This window comes from Sceloporus occidentalis, unplaced genomic scaffold (genome assembly GCF_023333645.1).
Source record: "Sceloporus occidentalis isolate IW3139 unplaced genomic scaffold, rSceOcc1.0.p SCAF_2, whole genome shotgun sequence".
In the NCBI taxonomy this organism is placed as follows: Eukaryota; Metazoa; Chordata; class Lepidosauria; order Squamata; family Phrynosomatidae; genus Sceloporus; species Sceloporus occidentalis.
Genome location: NW_028316982.1, coordinates 124,911 through 142,944, shown reverse-complemented (window position 1 = coordinate 142,944; position 18,034 = coordinate 124,911). Strand labels below are relative to the sequence as shown.

The 18,034-nt window shown below is 48.5% G+C and overlaps 1 protein-coding gene across 5 annotated transcripts in view; it reads right to left on the bottom strand.

Annotated features, from left to right (window-relative positions):
* The window catches only part of LOC149317814 (dynamin-like GTPase OPA1, mitochondrial), a 55,535-nt gene extending 37,811 nt beyond the window's left edge, over positions 1 to 17,724 (bottom strand). For 2 of the 5 annotated variants that reach the window (XM_089508501.1, XM_089508500.1), the window contains exons 1-10: positions 17,621 to 17,724; positions 16,377 to 16,704; positions 15,076 to 15,172; positions 13,587 to 13,694; positions 12,785 to 12,838; positions 11,966 to 12,033; positions 7,458 to 7,571; positions 2,326 to 2,379; positions 854 to 958; positions 374 to 460 (exon numbers count right to left, since the gene is read on the bottom strand). In XM_089508501.1, coding sequence (XP_089364627.1) covers positions 374 to 460; positions 854 to 958; positions 2,326 to 2,379; positions 7,458 to 7,571; positions 11,966 to 12,033; positions 12,785 to 12,838; positions 13,587 to 13,694; positions 15,076 to 15,172; positions 16,377 to 16,704; positions 17,621 to 17,655 — 1,050 coding nt within the window. In that variant the 5' untranslated portion in view covers positions 17,656 to 17,724. The remainder of the gene's footprint in view (positions 1 to 373; positions 461 to 853; positions 959 to 2,325; positions 2,380 to 7,457; positions 7,572 to 11,965; positions 12,034 to 12,784; positions 12,839 to 13,586; positions 13,695 to 15,075; positions 15,173 to 16,376; positions 16,705 to 17,620) is intronic. The other 3 variants (XM_089508503.1, XM_089508502.1, XM_089508504.1) reach the window with 3 other exon arrangements.
* Between the last annotated feature and the right edge of the window lie 310 nt (positions 17,725 to 18,034).

The following is an 18,034-nucleotide window of genomic DNA, read 5'->3' as shown; positions in this document are numbered from 1 at the left end:
TCATGTCTCTATGGCCTGTTACAGACAGCCAAAATAAAGCTGCTTCGAGTCACAGTGGAGGTATGATGTTTCAATGATTGGAGCGTGGCTTTGGTGCGACTTCTGGACTCTTAGGACTCATGCATCATTGAAACACCATACCTCCACTGTGACTCGAAGCAGCTTTATTTTGGCTGTCTGTAACAGGCCCAAGTTTCTGTCATGCCCCTGGCCTAGATCAAATATTGCTGCCCATGTTCTAAAAATTAAGTGGGTATTTTCAACAGAATTCCCTGAGCATCGTTTCCTCTTCTTCATGGCTGAAATGAAAAACCTGACGCTATGCCAGCCTGCAGGCAATGCCAAAGCTGCTGGATACTCTTTGCTTGCTTACCCGAGGCAAGTGATCGTGGGTGTTATAGCTGGCGTCGTAATCCGACAAAGTGTCCAGGACTTCTGAATACATGTCGATCAGGGACTTCTGAGGAAGGAAGGGGAAAAGCTAACTCAAGTGAACCAAGCCAAAGCCAGTCTGAGAAAGGCTAATTTCAACCTAGTTGTAAAAGCAGGCCACTGTTTCCCTGCTGACCATTGTGCTTTAATCTCAGAGGCCACCAACGGAAGCTGGCCCTTTTGTGAATAAGGGATCCTGTCTGTAAGAGCCAATTGTCACTTCCAAGGTAAAATGCCCAGGAGGCATTACTACTATATCAAGCTATAACATCGCCCTGGAATGAAAGGGAATACGAATCCCACAGGGAATATTTTTATCCATCAGAGTTGCTGTGAAAAGCAGGGAGCAAAGGTATTCAAGGGCAGCAGGGATGATCGGGAGGGAGGCAAGCAAGGAACGCACAAAGTTTGCTGGCTGTACCTTCAGCTTTCTCTGGTGAATGCCCTTGTCGTCTTTCTGCAAAACGATCTTCCTCAGCTCTTTATTCTCCTTCTCTAAACGCTCGAGCATCCGCTGGTACTTCAACTGCAAAAGCGTAAACGTTAAAAGCCAGAGGGCAGGAAGGGGGCCTGGGGAGGTTGAGGATGGAGAGGAAGAAGGGGAGGGAAAGCTCTCTGCTACTAAAAGACAGCCATGGCTCCTCACTTGCTTAGAATCATGGTCTCCCAGCAGAGCCCACTCTATAGCTGTTTTTTTTTTTTGGGGGGGGGGGTGTTCTGGCTCTGTGGTCGTGTTCCAGAAAGGCTTACTCCTGACATTTCGCCAGCATCTGTGGCTGGCATCTTCAGAGAAATAGCCCACTTTATTTGTTTGGAAAGGTAAGAAACCAAACCAGCTTTTTGATAGAATATATTTTATATATAATACTATAATACAACTATAATAATAATAATTGTAAGCCGCTCTGATAGCCTTTGGGGCTGAAGGGCGGGGTATAAATACGATAATAATAATAATAATAATAATAATAATAGAAGGACCATCAGTAATCAAATATGTTGTTGTATAAGCCAAATCATTTTGGCTGTTGTTAATTGTTTCCATTTTCAAATTATGACATCTTCCAAACTGGATAAAAATTACAAATTTGTGTGTGTCCCTGATGCAAGAAACATACAACCTTTTGACACAAAGAGAGAGGCATTAGAGGGAGTCCAGGGAGGAATGGAAGGAGGAGTGATCAGCGTAATGAAATACAAGCACAGGTTAAGACCCTCTGACATATTTCCTTCAGTAGGGAAAAATGTATTTATTATAGAATTGCCACTTTGAGTCGTTCCTGACTTCTTCTGGCCCAGTCTGGTTCTTCATACATTTTCAAAGTGTCCTCACTGCATTTTCGGAGGCAAAGAGCCTTCAGCCAAGCATGGCCCATGCCCCTTGGGACGCCTGAGACTATTGTAGGGGGCTGTTGTAACCCATATTGCTATTTAAAACTGTGGAGCAGGGGTAGGCAACCTGCGGCCCGGCGAGGCCTTGGGCCCGGCCCCAGCCCGGACCCGCCGCCGATTGCTGCCGGGCCTTTGGCGTCTCGCACGAGGGGCATGGTGGGGCAATTGTCTATAGAAGCCTCAAAAACATGCATTTATCTTAACATTTTTTAAAAAATCAGCATTTTTTTCACTTGTCCTCCATTTTTTATTTAAAAAGTGCCCTCCATTTGAAAATTTTGTCCTACATTTGTCCCGGTTTATTTATTTATTTATTTAATTTTTTTAAAAAATTATTCAATTATTTGTTTTTTGGCTTTGGCCCCCCAGTTGTCTGAGGGACAGCAAGCCGGCCCCCCGCTCAAAAGGGTTGCCTACCCCTGCTGTGGAGGATGAGGAGTTCACATGAGCCTTTGTGCTTTGTCTTTTCCCAGCCCATCTGGCATCAGGTGAGATTCCTACCTGAGTGCGCAGCAGTTCTTCTTGTAGCTGGTCAACCTTTTCTTTGTCGGAAACCTAAGGCAGCAAAAGACAAGGGCATAAACAAGCAGGCTTTGTTTTCTGTTCAGAATACAACCAACTAACAGAAGGCATCCGTTTCCCAAGGAGCATCCAGTCAAACTGACGGCTTGAGACCAAAAGCAAACTAGGGACAGAGAATGTCTTTACCGAGAGAGTTTCCGTGCTCTTCTTGCTTTTTAAAAAACTACAGCCTATTCTTTTTAATACTAAAAAGTCACAGTCCATAGAGGTTGAGTCTCCCCTTTCCAGGATTCCAAAATCCAAGCTATTCCCCAAACCAAAAGGTTTTTTCATGGGTGGCTGAGACAGTAACATCTTTGCTTTCTGACGGTTTGATGTACACAAACTTTGTTTCATGTGCAAGATGATCAAAAGATATTGTATAAAATTACCTTCTTTATATAGAAGGTGTATACAATACATAAATGGATGTTGTATTTAGACTCGGGTCCCAGCTCCAAGTATCTCATTATGTACATATATGCAAATACAGGTATTCCCAAAATATCCAAAACATTTCTGGTCCCAAGCATTCCGGATAAAGAAGACTCAACCGGCATGAATTAAGTTGCACCTCCAGAATATTACTTGCCAAGGTCACCTCATGAGCAAAATATTTTTAAACTGAAAAGCTGCTTTAAACAGGGACCCATAATTCCAGAAGTTACTCTGAACACTTATGCAATCCCCAGTCCTTTTGGGATCAGCAGGTTTTGTCACGCTCCAAGACAAAAACAGAGCACCAAGAGAAAAAGTGAGACTTGTGGCACCTGAGATATTAAAGAAAAATCTACTCTGGAAAAGGTAGCCAAGCCCACTGATGCTCCGCTACGCGAGAACCATCTTTCTGGAGTAAGAGGCTCCCCATGACCCCCCATTTGCCAGTTCCCAACTCCTCTCCATCCCAGACAAGGAAACAGAATGGACATCTCTCTTGTCCTGAGGAGGTGGAGGCCACAGCTTGGCAGCAATGAGTTACAAGTAGTTCAGTTACCCATGACTAGGTACTCTTTGGGGAACAAAGGCAGAAGCTGCAAGCAAGAGCTTGCAATACTCCCATATTAGTGCAGTGATTTCTAGTTATTTTTCAACTGAGGGAGGATTTTGGAAGGCATTTCAACAGAAACTACTGTCCCGGCACAAATGAAGGTTCTGCTCATAACCTATGAAGTATAAAGTAATGCTCCTACCCTACGTGGCTTAGGCCCAGACTGTAGGAAAGACCCTATATCTCCTGACAGGGACCTGCCAGAGCTCTCAGGGGAAGGCTTTCTCTCGGCTCAGAGAGAGAGCGAGCGAAAGAGAGAGGAAGCCTTCCTTCTCGGCGGCTGCTCCCAGGCTCTGGACCCTCTCTTGCTCTCCTTCCGTCGGCAGGCAAAGCCCTTCCTGCTTAAACAGGCTTTTCATGCGGTGGCACTGGCAGGGAGGCTTCTTGCTGGGATGTGCGGGGGTTTCTTTGTAAAAAAGCATTTGCATGTCTTTTTAAGTGATTTTACACTCTTTAATGCAGGAATTTTTAATTGATTTTACATTTTTATGGTTAAGGTTTTTTAAATCATTCTTTTTGGCAGCCGCCTTGGGTTCCACTCTGGGAGAGAGGTGGAAGACGAATGAAATAATGGAAAAGAAACGTTAAACATTAGGAAGAACTTCCTGACAGTAAGAGCGGTTCAACGGTGGAAGAGGCTCCCTTGGAGACTGTGGTGGGGTCTCCTTCTTTGGAGGTCTTTCAACAGAGGCTGGATGGCCATCTGTCAATGGGGACTGAGAGTTCCTGCATGGCAGAAGAAGGGGGTTGGACTGGATCAGGGCCCTTCTTGGGGTCTCTTCCAACTCTAGGATTCTATGATAAACTAGTAAAGCACACTGCTTGCCTGCCTGCCTCTCCTCTCAGGGTGAGCTCTTAGACCCTGCTGTGTCCCATGGAACAAGTGCACATCAGCCTGCAAAGAGTATCAAAACCAACAGCAACAACTACAACAACAACAAAATGGGGTTGGGGTGGCAGTGGGCCCACTGAATGACAATGGAATTAAAGGCATTCCAAAGGAGGATATAGGGACTGCTATAGGGAGATGCTGAATGAAGTATTTCCAGCTGCCTTCAACAATGAAGATGTTAGGCAGATGCCTGTGCCTGAACAGATGTTTCCAGAAAGAGAGAATTAAGGAAATTGTTCTTGATGAGAGAGAAAGTGTTTAATTGCTGGTCCTCTAATTAAAATCTGCGGCCTGTCAGAAGCTGGGCTTGCCCCACGGAGAGGCTGGGTGGCCAACTGCCAGGGAGGCTCCAGGGCTTGCGCCAGGTGGCCCTTGGGACCACTCCTTCTGACCCTAATGAGGCTCAACAGTTCTCTATCCCTGATACTCAGCTTTTGTGTTGGAGTATTGCAGATAGAGTGGCTAGTGTCAGTCTATTTTTAAGAGTGAGACCCAGGGAAAAGCTGGGAAACTACAGGCCAGGCCATTTAACATGTACTCCTGGTAAACTGGCAGAAAGTGTTACTAAGAACGAAAATGCAAAGCTGAGAAAGGGGAAAGATCTACTGAAAAGTCCTTGTTTACATTCCATTTGGACGACTGAAACACACTCTACATGGGGCTGCCTTTGGAAACGGTCCAGAAACATCATCAGGTTGCTACCAGAATGCTGGCTGGAGCCAGCATTACAAGGAGAATATAACTCCCTTGTTGAAACAGCATCACTGCTACTGGTTCGTTTCTGAGCACAATTCAAAGCACTGGTCATGAAGTATAAAGCCCTACACAGATTAGGTCCAAGCTATTTGAGAGGCCACATCTCCCATGTGAACCTGCTAGCACCCTAAGATCTTCAGGTTTCAATGGGTTCATAAACAAACAGGAGTTAGGGGTGAGTAGGATGGAAGCTTAGTTTGGTGGCGATGATGATGATGATGATGCTAAATTATAGAGTGGTGAGAAGAAATATACATTGTGAAGAAGTGCAAAGGGGCCTTTCCAAACAGGGGAGGATGGACACTGAACCAGCAAATGAAAAGAAAACAAGCATGAAGTGATATATAAGGGAGGGTAAATCATAACATGGAAAGGTTGGCAGTCACTCAGCGTGAAAGAGGTTTTTGGATGATGGTGGGGTGGCAGTGGACTCCTCAGTTAAAGTGTCAACTCAATCTCTCTCTCTCTCTCATAGATGGATGGATGGATGGATGGATGGATGGATAGATAGATAGATAGATAGATAGATAGATAGATAGATAGGAATGAGAGAGAAATTCCATATAGGACATAGTTAAAACAGAAATCAAAGCTCAAAGTGCCAACCTCACACTCCCCTTACCCAAATCTGTATCTGGGATACTGTGCAATTTTCTGGCCACAGTGACTGAAAGAAGGATATTGCAGAGGCAGCCACAATAACCAAAGGAATGGAGCTGCTCCTGTGGGAGAACAGGTGGTCCAACTTAGCAAAAAGGTGAGTAAGGGGCAACAGGGCAGTAATAGGCAAAGCAATGCCTGGTGTGGAGAATGCAGACTGGGAGAAGGTTCCCCTCATCCTTTCTCTTAATGCTCAAAGCAAAAGTAACCCAGTGGTGTGGAATGAGACGGGAGATTTAGGGAAGGTGCCTACTTAAGCTGTGGAACTCATAGCATAGCGTTGGTTGCCATTATCTTTAGAGGGCTCAAAAATGGCTACTCAGGATAGGTATGTCACATCCAGTCTCATGGCAGCCAGTGCCAGGAAACATGAGGAAGAGAGTACACTTACACTTGTGCCCCTTGCCTGGGCTTCCCATTGGGGCAACTGGCTGGCCATTGGCTGGACCAGAGAGGCCTGCTTTGGTCTGGTCCAGAAAGACTCTTCTTCAGCTCAGTAAAATCTTGTTTCCAACTGGATGAAGGGTGAGCCTGAACAGACAGATTAAAACAAGTCTTATCTAACTGGCTGAGGAGAGAACACCACTGAGCTCCAAAAGACAGGGAAGGGCAGCCAGATAGCATAAAATCGCCTTGGGCAGACAAGACAGCAAGCCCTTTGCCACTGAGTCTTCCGGTGGCACCCATGGCTGTGTAAACTGGGCACCTCCTGCGCTATTCTTAGGATAAGACCAAATAACCCTGAAGAGAGCAAGGCTTTTAGATACTGCACTAAGGAAGGTAGAAAGGTATGGTTTCATAGAGGTAAAAAGTAAAGATGCACAATTCATTTACAGATATGCAATGGAAATTATGTGCCCATGATGAGAAGCCTGAGGGGAGTTGCCCCTATCTTCCTTTGTTGTGGGTGCAATGATGCCCCAAACTTGTTGATGGGGCTGGCTGGGAACTGCCAATATAATGAAGAAAGCAATGCATGAGCTGCCTTAAGCTGAGAGGTCATCTGTCCAGTCTGTGGGGTGGTGGTGGTTTTGTGGAGCCATGGCGCTGCTTGGGGCAGAAGTCACTGTGCCAAGAACAGGCGCATACCTGCTCAACGTTCTGCACAGGCCAGACAAACTGGAAAGCTAGTCAGTTTCCATTAAAATGATGCTCCAAATCTTCTATTCTCTCAAAATTCAAATCTATAAGGATGCAAGAAGAGCCCTGCTTGATCAGATGGAGGGTCTGCCTCAGTCCCAAGCAGCAACGCTTACTATCCAGGGATCTGCAAAGAAGCCCACCGACCCAGGGACTGACCCAGGGACAGCCTCTCCCCCCCCCCAAACTCTGTGGGCCTCCCTCTCTCCTGGGTCTTCAAAGGCAGACCTTTGCAAGCCCTGAGCAAGCAAACACTCGAGTGACTCTGCAGATCTGCTGAAAGCAAAGTCAAGTGTAACACTTCCAAAAGCCTCATTTTTGACCTCACAATTAAAATCACAGAAACCACTGTGCTGGAAAAGAGGGCTATAAAGAATCACAATCAATTATAGTCTTGTGGTTTTTTTGAAAAAAAGAGGTCAACTGCAAGATCACTGCTAAGACCCCCAACCAAAGTTAAGGATTCCCCGATGGGTAATAAATCACAAGGGTTGATCAGATGGGGAGGGGAGGAGGAAGATCACACAGTCCCCGGGGCCCGGTCCATTTGGGGTTTGCTTTTCCAAAAGCCATCACCTTTCGCTTCTGTTGGGAGGAGCCTGGGCCAAACTGGTCGGCGGCGGCACTCCGCGTCTCCTCTTCATGCTGCTGGATTTGCTGCTGCAAGAGAATGAGTTCGCCCAGGAGACCCTGCCGCCAGTTTACAAAGGGAAGGAGGAGGAGGAGGAGGAGGAAAAAGAAAATGGAGGTGAGGGGAGCAATAATGTTAAACCAAAGGACTGGACACACGGATGGACACACGCAGGGCAAGGTGGGCGAAAGGGGGCAAACGGGGGGGGGGGGGGGTCCAGCAGATAAAAACAAAAGAGAGGAACAGAACCCTCAGCAGGCAAAGCTTCTGCTTCTTTGGAATTAAAAATGGAGAGATGTTACAATGGCTTTGTCAAGGAAGAAGTTCGTTAAAGGGACTAATGTTCCCTCTGCAGCTCTCAGATTCTGCCTCCAGAAATGGGACACATAAAGAAAAAAAACACAACTGGCTTCATACCTTTCTTTCCAGACAGGTATCACTTGGTTTCAAAACACACAACATCCCCATAAACCAAAAATATCTGTTTGACAGAGAAAGCCAAGAGTCTCCTCTCTGACATGGCAACACTGCAACTATCCCTTAGATCAATGATGGCAAACCTATGGCACGCATGCCAGAAGTGGCACTCAGAGCCCTCTCTGTGGGCACATGTGCCATCGCCCCAGCACAGAGTTTGTTACTAGAAAGCCAGAGGGACATGGCACTTTGCAATAAATAAGTGGGTTTTGGGTTGTAGTTTGGGCACTCGGCCTCAAAAAGGTTCACCATCACTGCCTTAGATGAAGAAATGTACATTTTCATACCAATTCAATCATTTGTCAGATGTAGAAAAAGCATCTATACAGCCGGCCCAATCTGCCTAAATGCAAACAATTTTAATTTATCTGAATGCTCTTAAACAATAGTATGTGTAGAAAACTTTAGAACTGGCAGGCTGAAGAACATGACCCAAAAATGAACAGAACAAGGAACACGTGAAATTCAAATGTACAAGTATGTTTTTAAAAAGAAAGGAAGTGGCCGCTTGATAAACAAGTGAGCTGGAGGCTCAAATCTGTCATCAACAGTCTTCATGCGCTGCTGTTTTGTTTCAGTGGCGTCTGCTCTGGCATTATAATTGTTTTTAAAAAGTCATTTGCAAAAAACTTCATTAGAAATCCACTGCTGATATCTTGCATTGTAAGAGGATCTTGGAATGTTTTCCTATGGGATCTTTGGATACAGGATGGGTCTAAATGTTTTAATGGGTAAAATAAATAAATACGACGTAGAAAAGGCAAAAGCAAGGGCCAAGTGGGTCAGGAAGCACAAAGGGATGGGGCTGACTGACGAAAACAGGGCGCCCCACATGTGCCTCACGTCTCCAATGGGAATGGCACATATATGTTGAATCAAAGGGCCACAAGTGATTTCAGTTAAGTCTGGCCTTCTCAAGGAAGGGATTCTTCCAGTAATGCTTCTGGGTGGAGGGAACCTCGGGTATCTCTCCAAACAAGAGGGCAGCTAATAACTTAAGGCGACCTCTCTAATAATAATAATAATAATAATAATGTTTTATTTATATCTCCCGCTTTGCCCTTCAGATGAGTAGCACTCATTTAGGGAAGAATATGGGGAGAACATGTCAAGAGAGAGCCAGATGAGGATTCCTCTTATTCTTTCAGACCAGTCAGAAACTGCAGCCGGTTTGACACAGCCACCGACCTTTCAGTCTTCATCTGGGGCCTGGCCCACTTAGTGTTCACCAGCCAGATTCTCAGACCATCAAGGGAGATTAAGCCACTTACATGAAAGACATGTATGACCTTACTGAGCGTAGCAGTGACTTACAGAAGCAAATGATGGGATACAGCAGGGAAAGGCTTATTACCATTGCCTTCCCTCTTCTCTGGAAGCTTCTAGTCCAGGCTCAGTGACTCCAGAGGCCTCTCAACATTGCCAGGCGCATGAGCACCAGCTGCCCTGAGGGAAAGCTGGGGCAAAGCAGCACAGCTGGAGGGCTGCAAGGTTTTCCTGACCCTTCCAGAAACAGCCGGACGGATACGAAAGCAACAGGGAAACCTCCCTGTTCTCTCACTGCTTAGAAACTGAGGGGGAACCAACAGTCCCACTAAGTTTGCCCACTTCCTCTCTCATGCGAGGGGCAAAGAGTACAGCAGCCTAAACACTATGTCCCAGTTACTCATGTCAAATCAAAGGGCACCTCAAACAGCTCATACTCTCCTGCCATTCACGACCACCACTCTGCTTCAGAAGCCCAATCATAGAACCAGAGAACCATAGAGTTGGAAGAGACCACAAGGGCCATCCAGTCCAACCCACTTCTGCCACGCAGGAACTCTCAATCAAAGCATCCCCATTGACAGATGGCCATCCAGCCTTTGTTTAAAGACCTCCAAAGAAGGAGACTCCATCATTCTGCATTGAGGCAGTGTGTTCAACTGTTGAAAAGCTCTCACTGACAGGAAGTTTCTCCTAACGTTGAGCTGGAATCTCTTTTCCTGTACCTTGCATCCATTGTCCCATGTTCTAGTCTCTGGAGCAGTAGAAAACAAGCTTGCTCCCTCCTCAATATGACATCCCTTCGAACAGGACAATCATATCACTCCTTAACCATCTCTTCTCCAGGCTAAACATCCCCATCCCCATGGTTTTTGCTTTTAGTAGAGCTTTTCACCTCTGTGGTTGCTGAGAGGTGCGAGGTCCTTCCCCCCCCCCCACCCAGACTGATTATAGTGGGTCTTAAGCAGAAGAGCCTACCCTGCTTTGCCTTAAACCCTTACCAGCGGCTCCCTCGAGGGAACAGGCTCAGCCGCTATGCTTTCCTATGACTCAGGGGCCGGAGGCACCTGTTTGGCACATGGGCCGCAATGGCCTATTCCGATGGCTGAGGAAGTGCTGCCAGCACAGCACAATCTGGCCCCATGAGGCTCCTACTCTGCCCGCAGAACAAAGGTGAAAGGCCCAAGGAGATCCCAAAAACAAGAACTGAGTAAACCATTTGGGCCTGATTTAAGAAAACAAGAAGAAAAAGGATAATTCAGAAACGAGTTATAGAAATTTCACAGGCTGTTCAATGGCCTGAGAGCTCTCTTGCAGAATGGAAACAGCACAGCATAGTTTGGCTCCAGAGTATCTAGATGAGATGCAAGCCCAGTTTCCACTTTGTACGTAAAAATAACAAACAAACCCTGGAGCTTACACACAGAGGAGGTGTGCAAGTATGCGTTAAAAACCACAAATGCAATCTATGGTGCCCCACACTGGGCGTCACAGCTGTATGAGGCATGGAAATCCAATGCCCAGCTTACTGAACCAGAAGGCTAAGCCGTGACAGGAGGTCACCCTTAGGACTGTATTGTAAGGGCCCCAGTCATCCACACACCGACCCCAAGCCAAACCAATTATCAGCCAAAGGAGACGGCAGTATTCAGTTCAGTTTCTGTGCTTTAATTCTGCTGAACTGTATCTTTCTGGGCACAAGGCCATATGGCAAATCCCTGGCTTTTAAGCATGGCCTTACTCAAAACCAACTCCTTCTGAAGTCTACCAGCAAGGATACAGGGCCGCCTTTCCCTCCTGCCCCAGTCAACCCTTCTCTCAAATGGTGCAGCTGCACCCATCATTGTGTAGCTATCTCCCAATTTGTAAGTCCATCTGGAAAATAGGAAAAAACAAGCCCTCTGCTGCTCAAGGGCTTCTCACTCCTGGAGCCATTTGGAGGGCTGAAGAATGTGGGGCCTTGGAGAGCCCCTTAAAGCCACTCAGACCCCCAGGATGGACAACCAGCCCCCCGTTGTTACTGACTGGAGTCCGCTTGCCCTCCCTCCTTCTGGAGGTTTTCCAAAGAGTGAGCCTTGGCATCTTCTGGAAGGTCCATCCCACAGACAGGGGACATCTAGCAACATGGCTGCAGCAGGTGGGAAGCCACAGAAATCCCCTTTAATTGGGCATGTTATCTTCTTAACTTTGCTGCTGTGTGTTTTAAAACACAGTAACCTCACTTAAGAATGAGGCATGTTTGAAACTGGACTACACTGAGTGCACTATTTGTGACTGTGAGGCAAACTTAAACCTCAGGAAACTAAGCAATATTTTTATGACTCTGGGAGAGTCACTCTGATATTGACACTGAGCTTCTGAAACTGAAATTGTGTCCCAACGTCACACACGCCTGAGTTTTGTCAGGAAGACTTTTCTGGGATGGAGAAGAAATGCCCCCAAACTTCAGCCTATGCTCCTCCCGTGTGGGTTAAAGTCAACTTTCTGCTGGCAAAGGTTTTGGAACACCTCTCCCTCCTGAACCCCCCCCCCCATGAGCACCACCCCCAAAAACTGGCCATGAGCATCTCCCCAGTTGTCCAGAGACTGTTGGGGTGCCCTGGGGCCTGCAGGGCTGGCCCCTTCCTGGCTCCCCAGATCCTGCACTTCAGCCTGCTGGACTCTGCCTTTCACCTCCTGCATTCTTCAGGGTTTCTCCTTGAAAGCTTACCTTCTTGTACTGTTTTTCATGATCGCTTCCTTGGTCTGTCGCCCTGAAAGCTGTATCCCCAGAAGATCCTGCAAAGGAAGGCAGAAGGACTCAGACAGTGTGGTCCCCATTTTGCACAGAAAAGAGACAAACTGCGTGAACCAAGCAACAAGGTGTCCCATTTTCTCATGATGCTCTCTTTAAAATGAGTTTCCTCTCTGGGATACTGAATTTGTGCAAAATAATCTCCCTTTTCTGAACAGAAATGCAACCGGATTGACCAGAAGTCTTGCACGTTTGCTGTGATCATGCAGACATAGAGCCCCACAGCCATCTTCAGCTGCCTCAAGGAGCTGTCTGGCTGATGGAACAAGCACTGATTGCCAAACCAGAGGAAGGCCCATCGCGAAGGAGGAAGGCGGCCAGGTGCAGAAGATGGGTGCCATATGCCTGGAGACGGCAGGAGGGACAGGGGCTGCCTCCAGTCGCTCTGAACAGAGTCAGGAGCTTTTCAGCAAAATGATGCTTTTTGTAAAAACAAAAAAAAAAAAAAAAGGGGGGGGGAGGACATTGACCTTCCATTTTCCCTTGCGCCTTTCTGTTTTGTAATGGAAAGAAAAAGCAAACGAGGGTCTTCCAAGACCAAATCCACCAGAGTCCCAAATCATATAAACTATTCATTGATTTGTATATTCTGCCTCTCTGCCAACATGTGACCCAAGACTGTCCCAAAAAATTAAAGAATTATTACATATTCAATGACTCTTGCCAGTTTTATCTTGTTTTTAAAGGGCTTGGGGACTGTTAAGGGACAGTAGAGAAAAAGTGCTTTTTACACACCCAACAACAGAAGTAGATCAGAAGCTCCTATGACTTCACTAACCAAATTGTAACCTGTAGAAAACCAGCAAAAAAAGGGGAAATAAAAATTATAAATACAAACAAATGGCAAAGCAAATGAGAGACGCTATGGTCTTGCACTCTGCAAGAGCCAGGCAGGTGTAATGGCACACTTAAGCACACTTGGGATGCCAACAGACAGAGAGTGGACCACAGGGCAGTCAAAAATAATAATTCACAATGAAGCAGAAATCAACATTCCAGGATCTGTCTGGTTCTGTTTTTTTAAAAACCCACAAAAGTGCATAGGAGGGTCTCATCTACTTGCTGTCCGTTTCCTTGTGCATACCATCCACACAGGACTCCCCAGCCACCAGTCCTCCGTTGCACAGAGCAGCTTTCCTCTGAAGGGAGGACTTGGGAAAGGCAAAGCCAAAAAGCACGGACAGAGGTCAGGGAGAGGCAGCCTGCTATGCTAGAGGCAGCCTTCAAGGGCCCAAAGAAGACAAGGCCCTGGAAAAGCTGCACTGGCTCAATCCGATCAGGACTCCTGACAGGATTCTGGAATGTGGGGAGCAGAGGCAGTCGCTGGAAAGCCCCCAGCAAACCAAGAGACCCTCCCTTTGCTCCTGGGCTGGAATATGCTCAGATGTTAATGTCGTCACTTCCCCCTTGACAAAGATGGGCAAAGTGGCAAGGGCTGCAGGACCAAACCAAGAAAGCTCAGAGGGGTGAGGAATTAGGAAGTTCTTCCTCTCCAGCTTTCATTGCTCAGGTTTTCTGTTGTGAAACGTTTCCCTACCTGGTGTGAAAAGCCCTGTCAGCGAACTGATGCTCTCTCCAATCTTGTCAAAGTCAGGCATCAGCTTAGCAAGGTCTTCTGAATCAGGAAGAGCATTTTTGAGTTTTTCTAGAGGGGGGCAATGGAAAGAGAGGATCAGTTACTTCTGGGTTTTGAGGGAGTCAAGATGAAAGGTTAAGCTTTTAGGGGAAACAAATGTGACGGCACAACAGAGGATTTTGAGAGTCTTTGTAAAACTGAAACTCCTCCAAATATGCAGTTTTTTAAAAAATAAAAAAAATCTGAATTTAAAAGACCTCCAGCAGAATAAACAGAATAATTTATGCATGTATACCTTATAATTATTTAACAAAATGTAAAGTTCATCACTGCAACTCTTTTTACAAATAAAAAACGGAGACTTAAGGCCTGTTATAGACTGCCAAAATAAAGCTGCTTCGGGTCTCTTTGGAGGTATGCTATTTAAATTATGCATGCACCCTAAGAATCCGGAAGCGGCACCAAAGCTGCACTCCAAGTGCTTAGGAACTGAGTGTGGCTTTGGTGCGACCTCCGGACTCTTAGGACCCATGCATCCTTTAAATAGCATACCTCCAAAGAGACCCGAAGCAGCTTTATTTTGGCAGTCTGTAACAGGCCTTAGATTACTTTCCGTATGCCGCTGTTACAGTCTATAAAGCACAGGCTGGTTGCCTTTTGAAATTCCTTGGTGTGTTCCATTATCCAATGTATGTTTGCAATATGATAATTTATTTAACTCAAAGACAATGCCATGTTACTCTGGAAAATATCAGCATGCAAAGGGATCTTGTGGTCATAAAAAAACTTAAAATACAGTTAAAGAAATGTAGCACCTTTGAGAGAAACTGAAAGAAAGAAGCTGGTAGCCTGAGCTTTCCTAGACTTGAGCCAACTTCCTCAGATGCATGTAGGCTCACATATGCGAAAGCGCATGCTACCGACCTCTTTTGTCCAGTTTGTCTCAAAGGTGCTACAGTTCTTTAACTGTATTTTGTTTTTATGATCAGGTGTTTAGCTTATCTTGTTACAGCCTTTTACAAACTGCATTCCACACAAAATCGATTTCTCTCTTTGTCTCTGGTCAAATGATCCCCACTCCGGCTGCATGTTTTTCAAGTGTTCTGCTAACACAGGTTGCCTTAGTGCCTTGGGAAAGTGAGTGGCTTCTTCTTTAAGAAGGCAGCAGATGCTGCTGCTGCTGCTGTTATGAGTGCTAGGGCTCTATCATGAAAACCCACGGCACACAAAGTCCTCGTTTTGACCAGGAAGACTAGGAGAAAAAGATCCAGGGGATATTAAGCAACTAAAATAAACCTTCTCTGCTCCGGAAAAATGCTTGAAAACTTTTCCAGAACAAAAAACTGTTTTCAGAGAGACATACTCATCTGTGCATCTAATATCCAAGTTCTAATTGAACTGAGTATTCAAGGAGGAGAAGAGGAAGAAATAATTGAAATCAAGTACCCACCAAAGTCTACATATTCATCCAGCTCCCAGATGAAGTCAGGTACAATCCACTTGTACTCGCCAAGGTCAGGCAGCATGTCCTTCCACTGGTCATACGTCTATCACCAAAAGCAGAGAGACATCGTTAAGGATTCAGTATATAAGAATACTTATGGCCAAGTGGCACTGACAGCCCATTAAAGGCTAAAATTCACCAACCGTGGCCAGACCGCAGTACAACCGATACGGACCGGAGACCGGCAGCAGAGGCTGCCCCAGTTCCCCGAGGGGACAAAACGGCAGCCTCTCCTCTCCCCTCATCCCTCCTGACTCCTCTGCTGCCACACTGAGAGCAATCCAAGAGCAGAAGCTGCTCTTCCCCATGACTCAAGTGGGAGCCATCGCTACTACGAAGAACAAGAGGTAAAGGAAGCTTCCCCTTCCAAGGAAATGGCAGCGTTGCTCCAGAGAGATTCCTCTTGCCACAGCTCACTTCCCTCCCCTCTAAGATCTACAACTCAAGAAGGGGAGAAAGACTAAGATGCCTACAGACGCTGAAAACAGGCCTTCTAGGCATCCAGCGCTGCAATGAAAACCCCTTTTCCCAGTGGCAGGGCGAGGAGACGGTGGCACAGAAGGCTGCAGAAGGAAGAGGAAAGGTGCAGTGTGTGTGCAAAAGACTGAAGGCAAAAGCACAACCTTATGGGGAACTGCTGAAGGAAGTGGGTGGGTTTAGCCTAAGGAGAACTGAGGGGTGAAATGGAACAGCTGCCTCTGACTACCTGGAAGATAGAGCCACCTTGCCTTCTGCTGCTCCAGAGGGCAAGCCAAAGGAATCAAATGGCCAGGAAGGAAATTCCACCTAAACGCCAGGAAGAAGGTCTCGGGGGCACGGGCTGCTGGATGGTGGAAGAGACTACTACCTTGGGGAGTGGAGGGCCCTCCTTCCTTGGAAGCCTTTGGTCTGCCAGGGGCCCCAGCTCAGGTGGATGTCCAGCGGTGGCAGCAGGTCAGACTGCCTGGCCCTTGGGGTGCCTTCTGGCTGTTCTACGGTTCCACACTCGGACTTTCCCTCCCACAAAAACACCCACCGCCTGTACATTAGCTAGAACATGTCCTATTGGTTTAAGCAGCTCTGATCATTCTCCCTTATGTTCCTTGTAAAGAGAAAACCCTGCCAGCCGCTGATGGAACTGCTGTGCCCTCTCCAGCATCAAATCTTTTAACTCCTCAGAGGACCACCCCAGACCCTTCTCCCGATTCCAGAAAGAGCCAAAGGCCGGGACAGGGGCACAGGAGAGCAGCCTCGGCTTGCCTCGGTACCTTTTTGGCCGTGTATCCGCCGCCCACCGCAGACCCCAAGACGATGTACCGGAGCCTCAGGAGCCGGGAGGCCACTCTGGCCAGCCAAAAGTTCCTGCGCGGCTGGGACCCATTCTTTATAAGGAGGTGGGGGCCGTGCGAGGGAAGGCGGCGGCGGAGGGTGGAGAAGGGCTGCGTCGAGGTCCATAGCGGAGGCCTCTGGGCTTTGGAAACGGAATGGCGGGAAAGATGGACGCTCTGGGAGACGAGGTGCAGCTTCTGCCGCAGCAGCAGCAGTGGCTTCCCTCTTGCTCTCTGGGCCCCATTCGTCAGGCTTCGGCAGACGAGGCTGAAGGAAGGAAGGAAGACCTATTTGAGCAGAGCCCTTCTCCCCCTCCATTTTATGCTGAAAGAGACTGAGGCTCCATCCACTTTGCAGAAAGAACCCCTTGGCTCAATGCTATGGGATCCTTTGACTGCCCTAGGACTGAGCCAGGGCAGTCAAAGCGGTCTCAAGCTGGATGGCTATTCCTGCAGCTCTCTGGCAGGCATCCCTTTGCCAAGAGGCCAGCTCCCTTGCCCTGACTGCTGGCCAGGCAAGGCCTCTGGGGAAGAATGGCGGCCAGGGGCCCAGGCAGAGGCTCCTCTGGCTCTGCCCAGGAGGGACCCAGGCGCCGCCCTTGGGCTCCTGCCAAGAGTCCTCTGGGACGTCTGCCGCCATTGCCAGCCTTGGCCAGGCTCCTCCGCCTGCAAGGGCCGTGTAGGGCCAGAGGAAGGGGCAGAGGCACCCTCCGTGGGACCCCCTCCGCCAAAGAGGGGAGGAAGGGCTGCCGGTGCCAGAGCAGGGCTCCTCCGGGGACCAGGGCCCGAGTCCCCTGGGCCAGGCTCCCTCCCTCGGCCGCCTCCTCCGGCAAAAGGCGGAGCCTCTCCAGGGAGCCTGGCCAGGAGGACCCCGGAGGGCCTTGCCTGCAGCAGGGAGAGCAGCGGGGTCCCCGGGGCCGGTGTCCTGCGCCGCCGCAGGAGCAGCCCCAGAGAGTCCCGGGAGCCGGAAGAAGGAAGGAAGGCCTGGCAGAGAGCCCCGGCCCCCCTCTCAGCCTCCTCCGAGGCAGACCCCGCCAGGGGCTGCATGCTCCGCCCGCGCGGAATCCTGGGAGCCGGGCGGCGAAGTCTCCCAAGGAGCCGCAGGTCCCAGAGCAGCGAAGGCGGCGGCGCCGAGGGGAGCCGGGCTCAGCCGCGCAGCTGCCCAGGGAGCCTCCTTCGCTCACCAGGGGCCCAGCGCCACCGACGCCGTCCGCCACATCCTCCTCCGCCTGCCGCCCTCCGCCGCTTCCGGTCCGGGCCCCGTCCGTCCGTGTCCGAAACGCCCCGGCCCCGCCTCCTCCTCGCCCTCAAAGGCGGCGCAAAGGTTCCGCCGGAAGTGATTCTGCCGGGCCGCGTTCAGCGACGCACCGCCGCAGAGCGCCTTCCGGCCCCGTAGAGCTAGGAAAGCAAAGAGCGGCGCGTTCGCGGCGAGCCTCCGGGCTTCGATGGCGTTTGTCAAACGGGGTTCTCCCGCTCAGAACCGGAGTGAGAGCGGAGTGAGCGGTGCGGATTCACGTCATAACGCTGATACATTTTCACATCTGGTTGCTTTCAATGAGAGCCCCTCCCGCGGGGCTTCCGGACAGAACCCTTCCTGG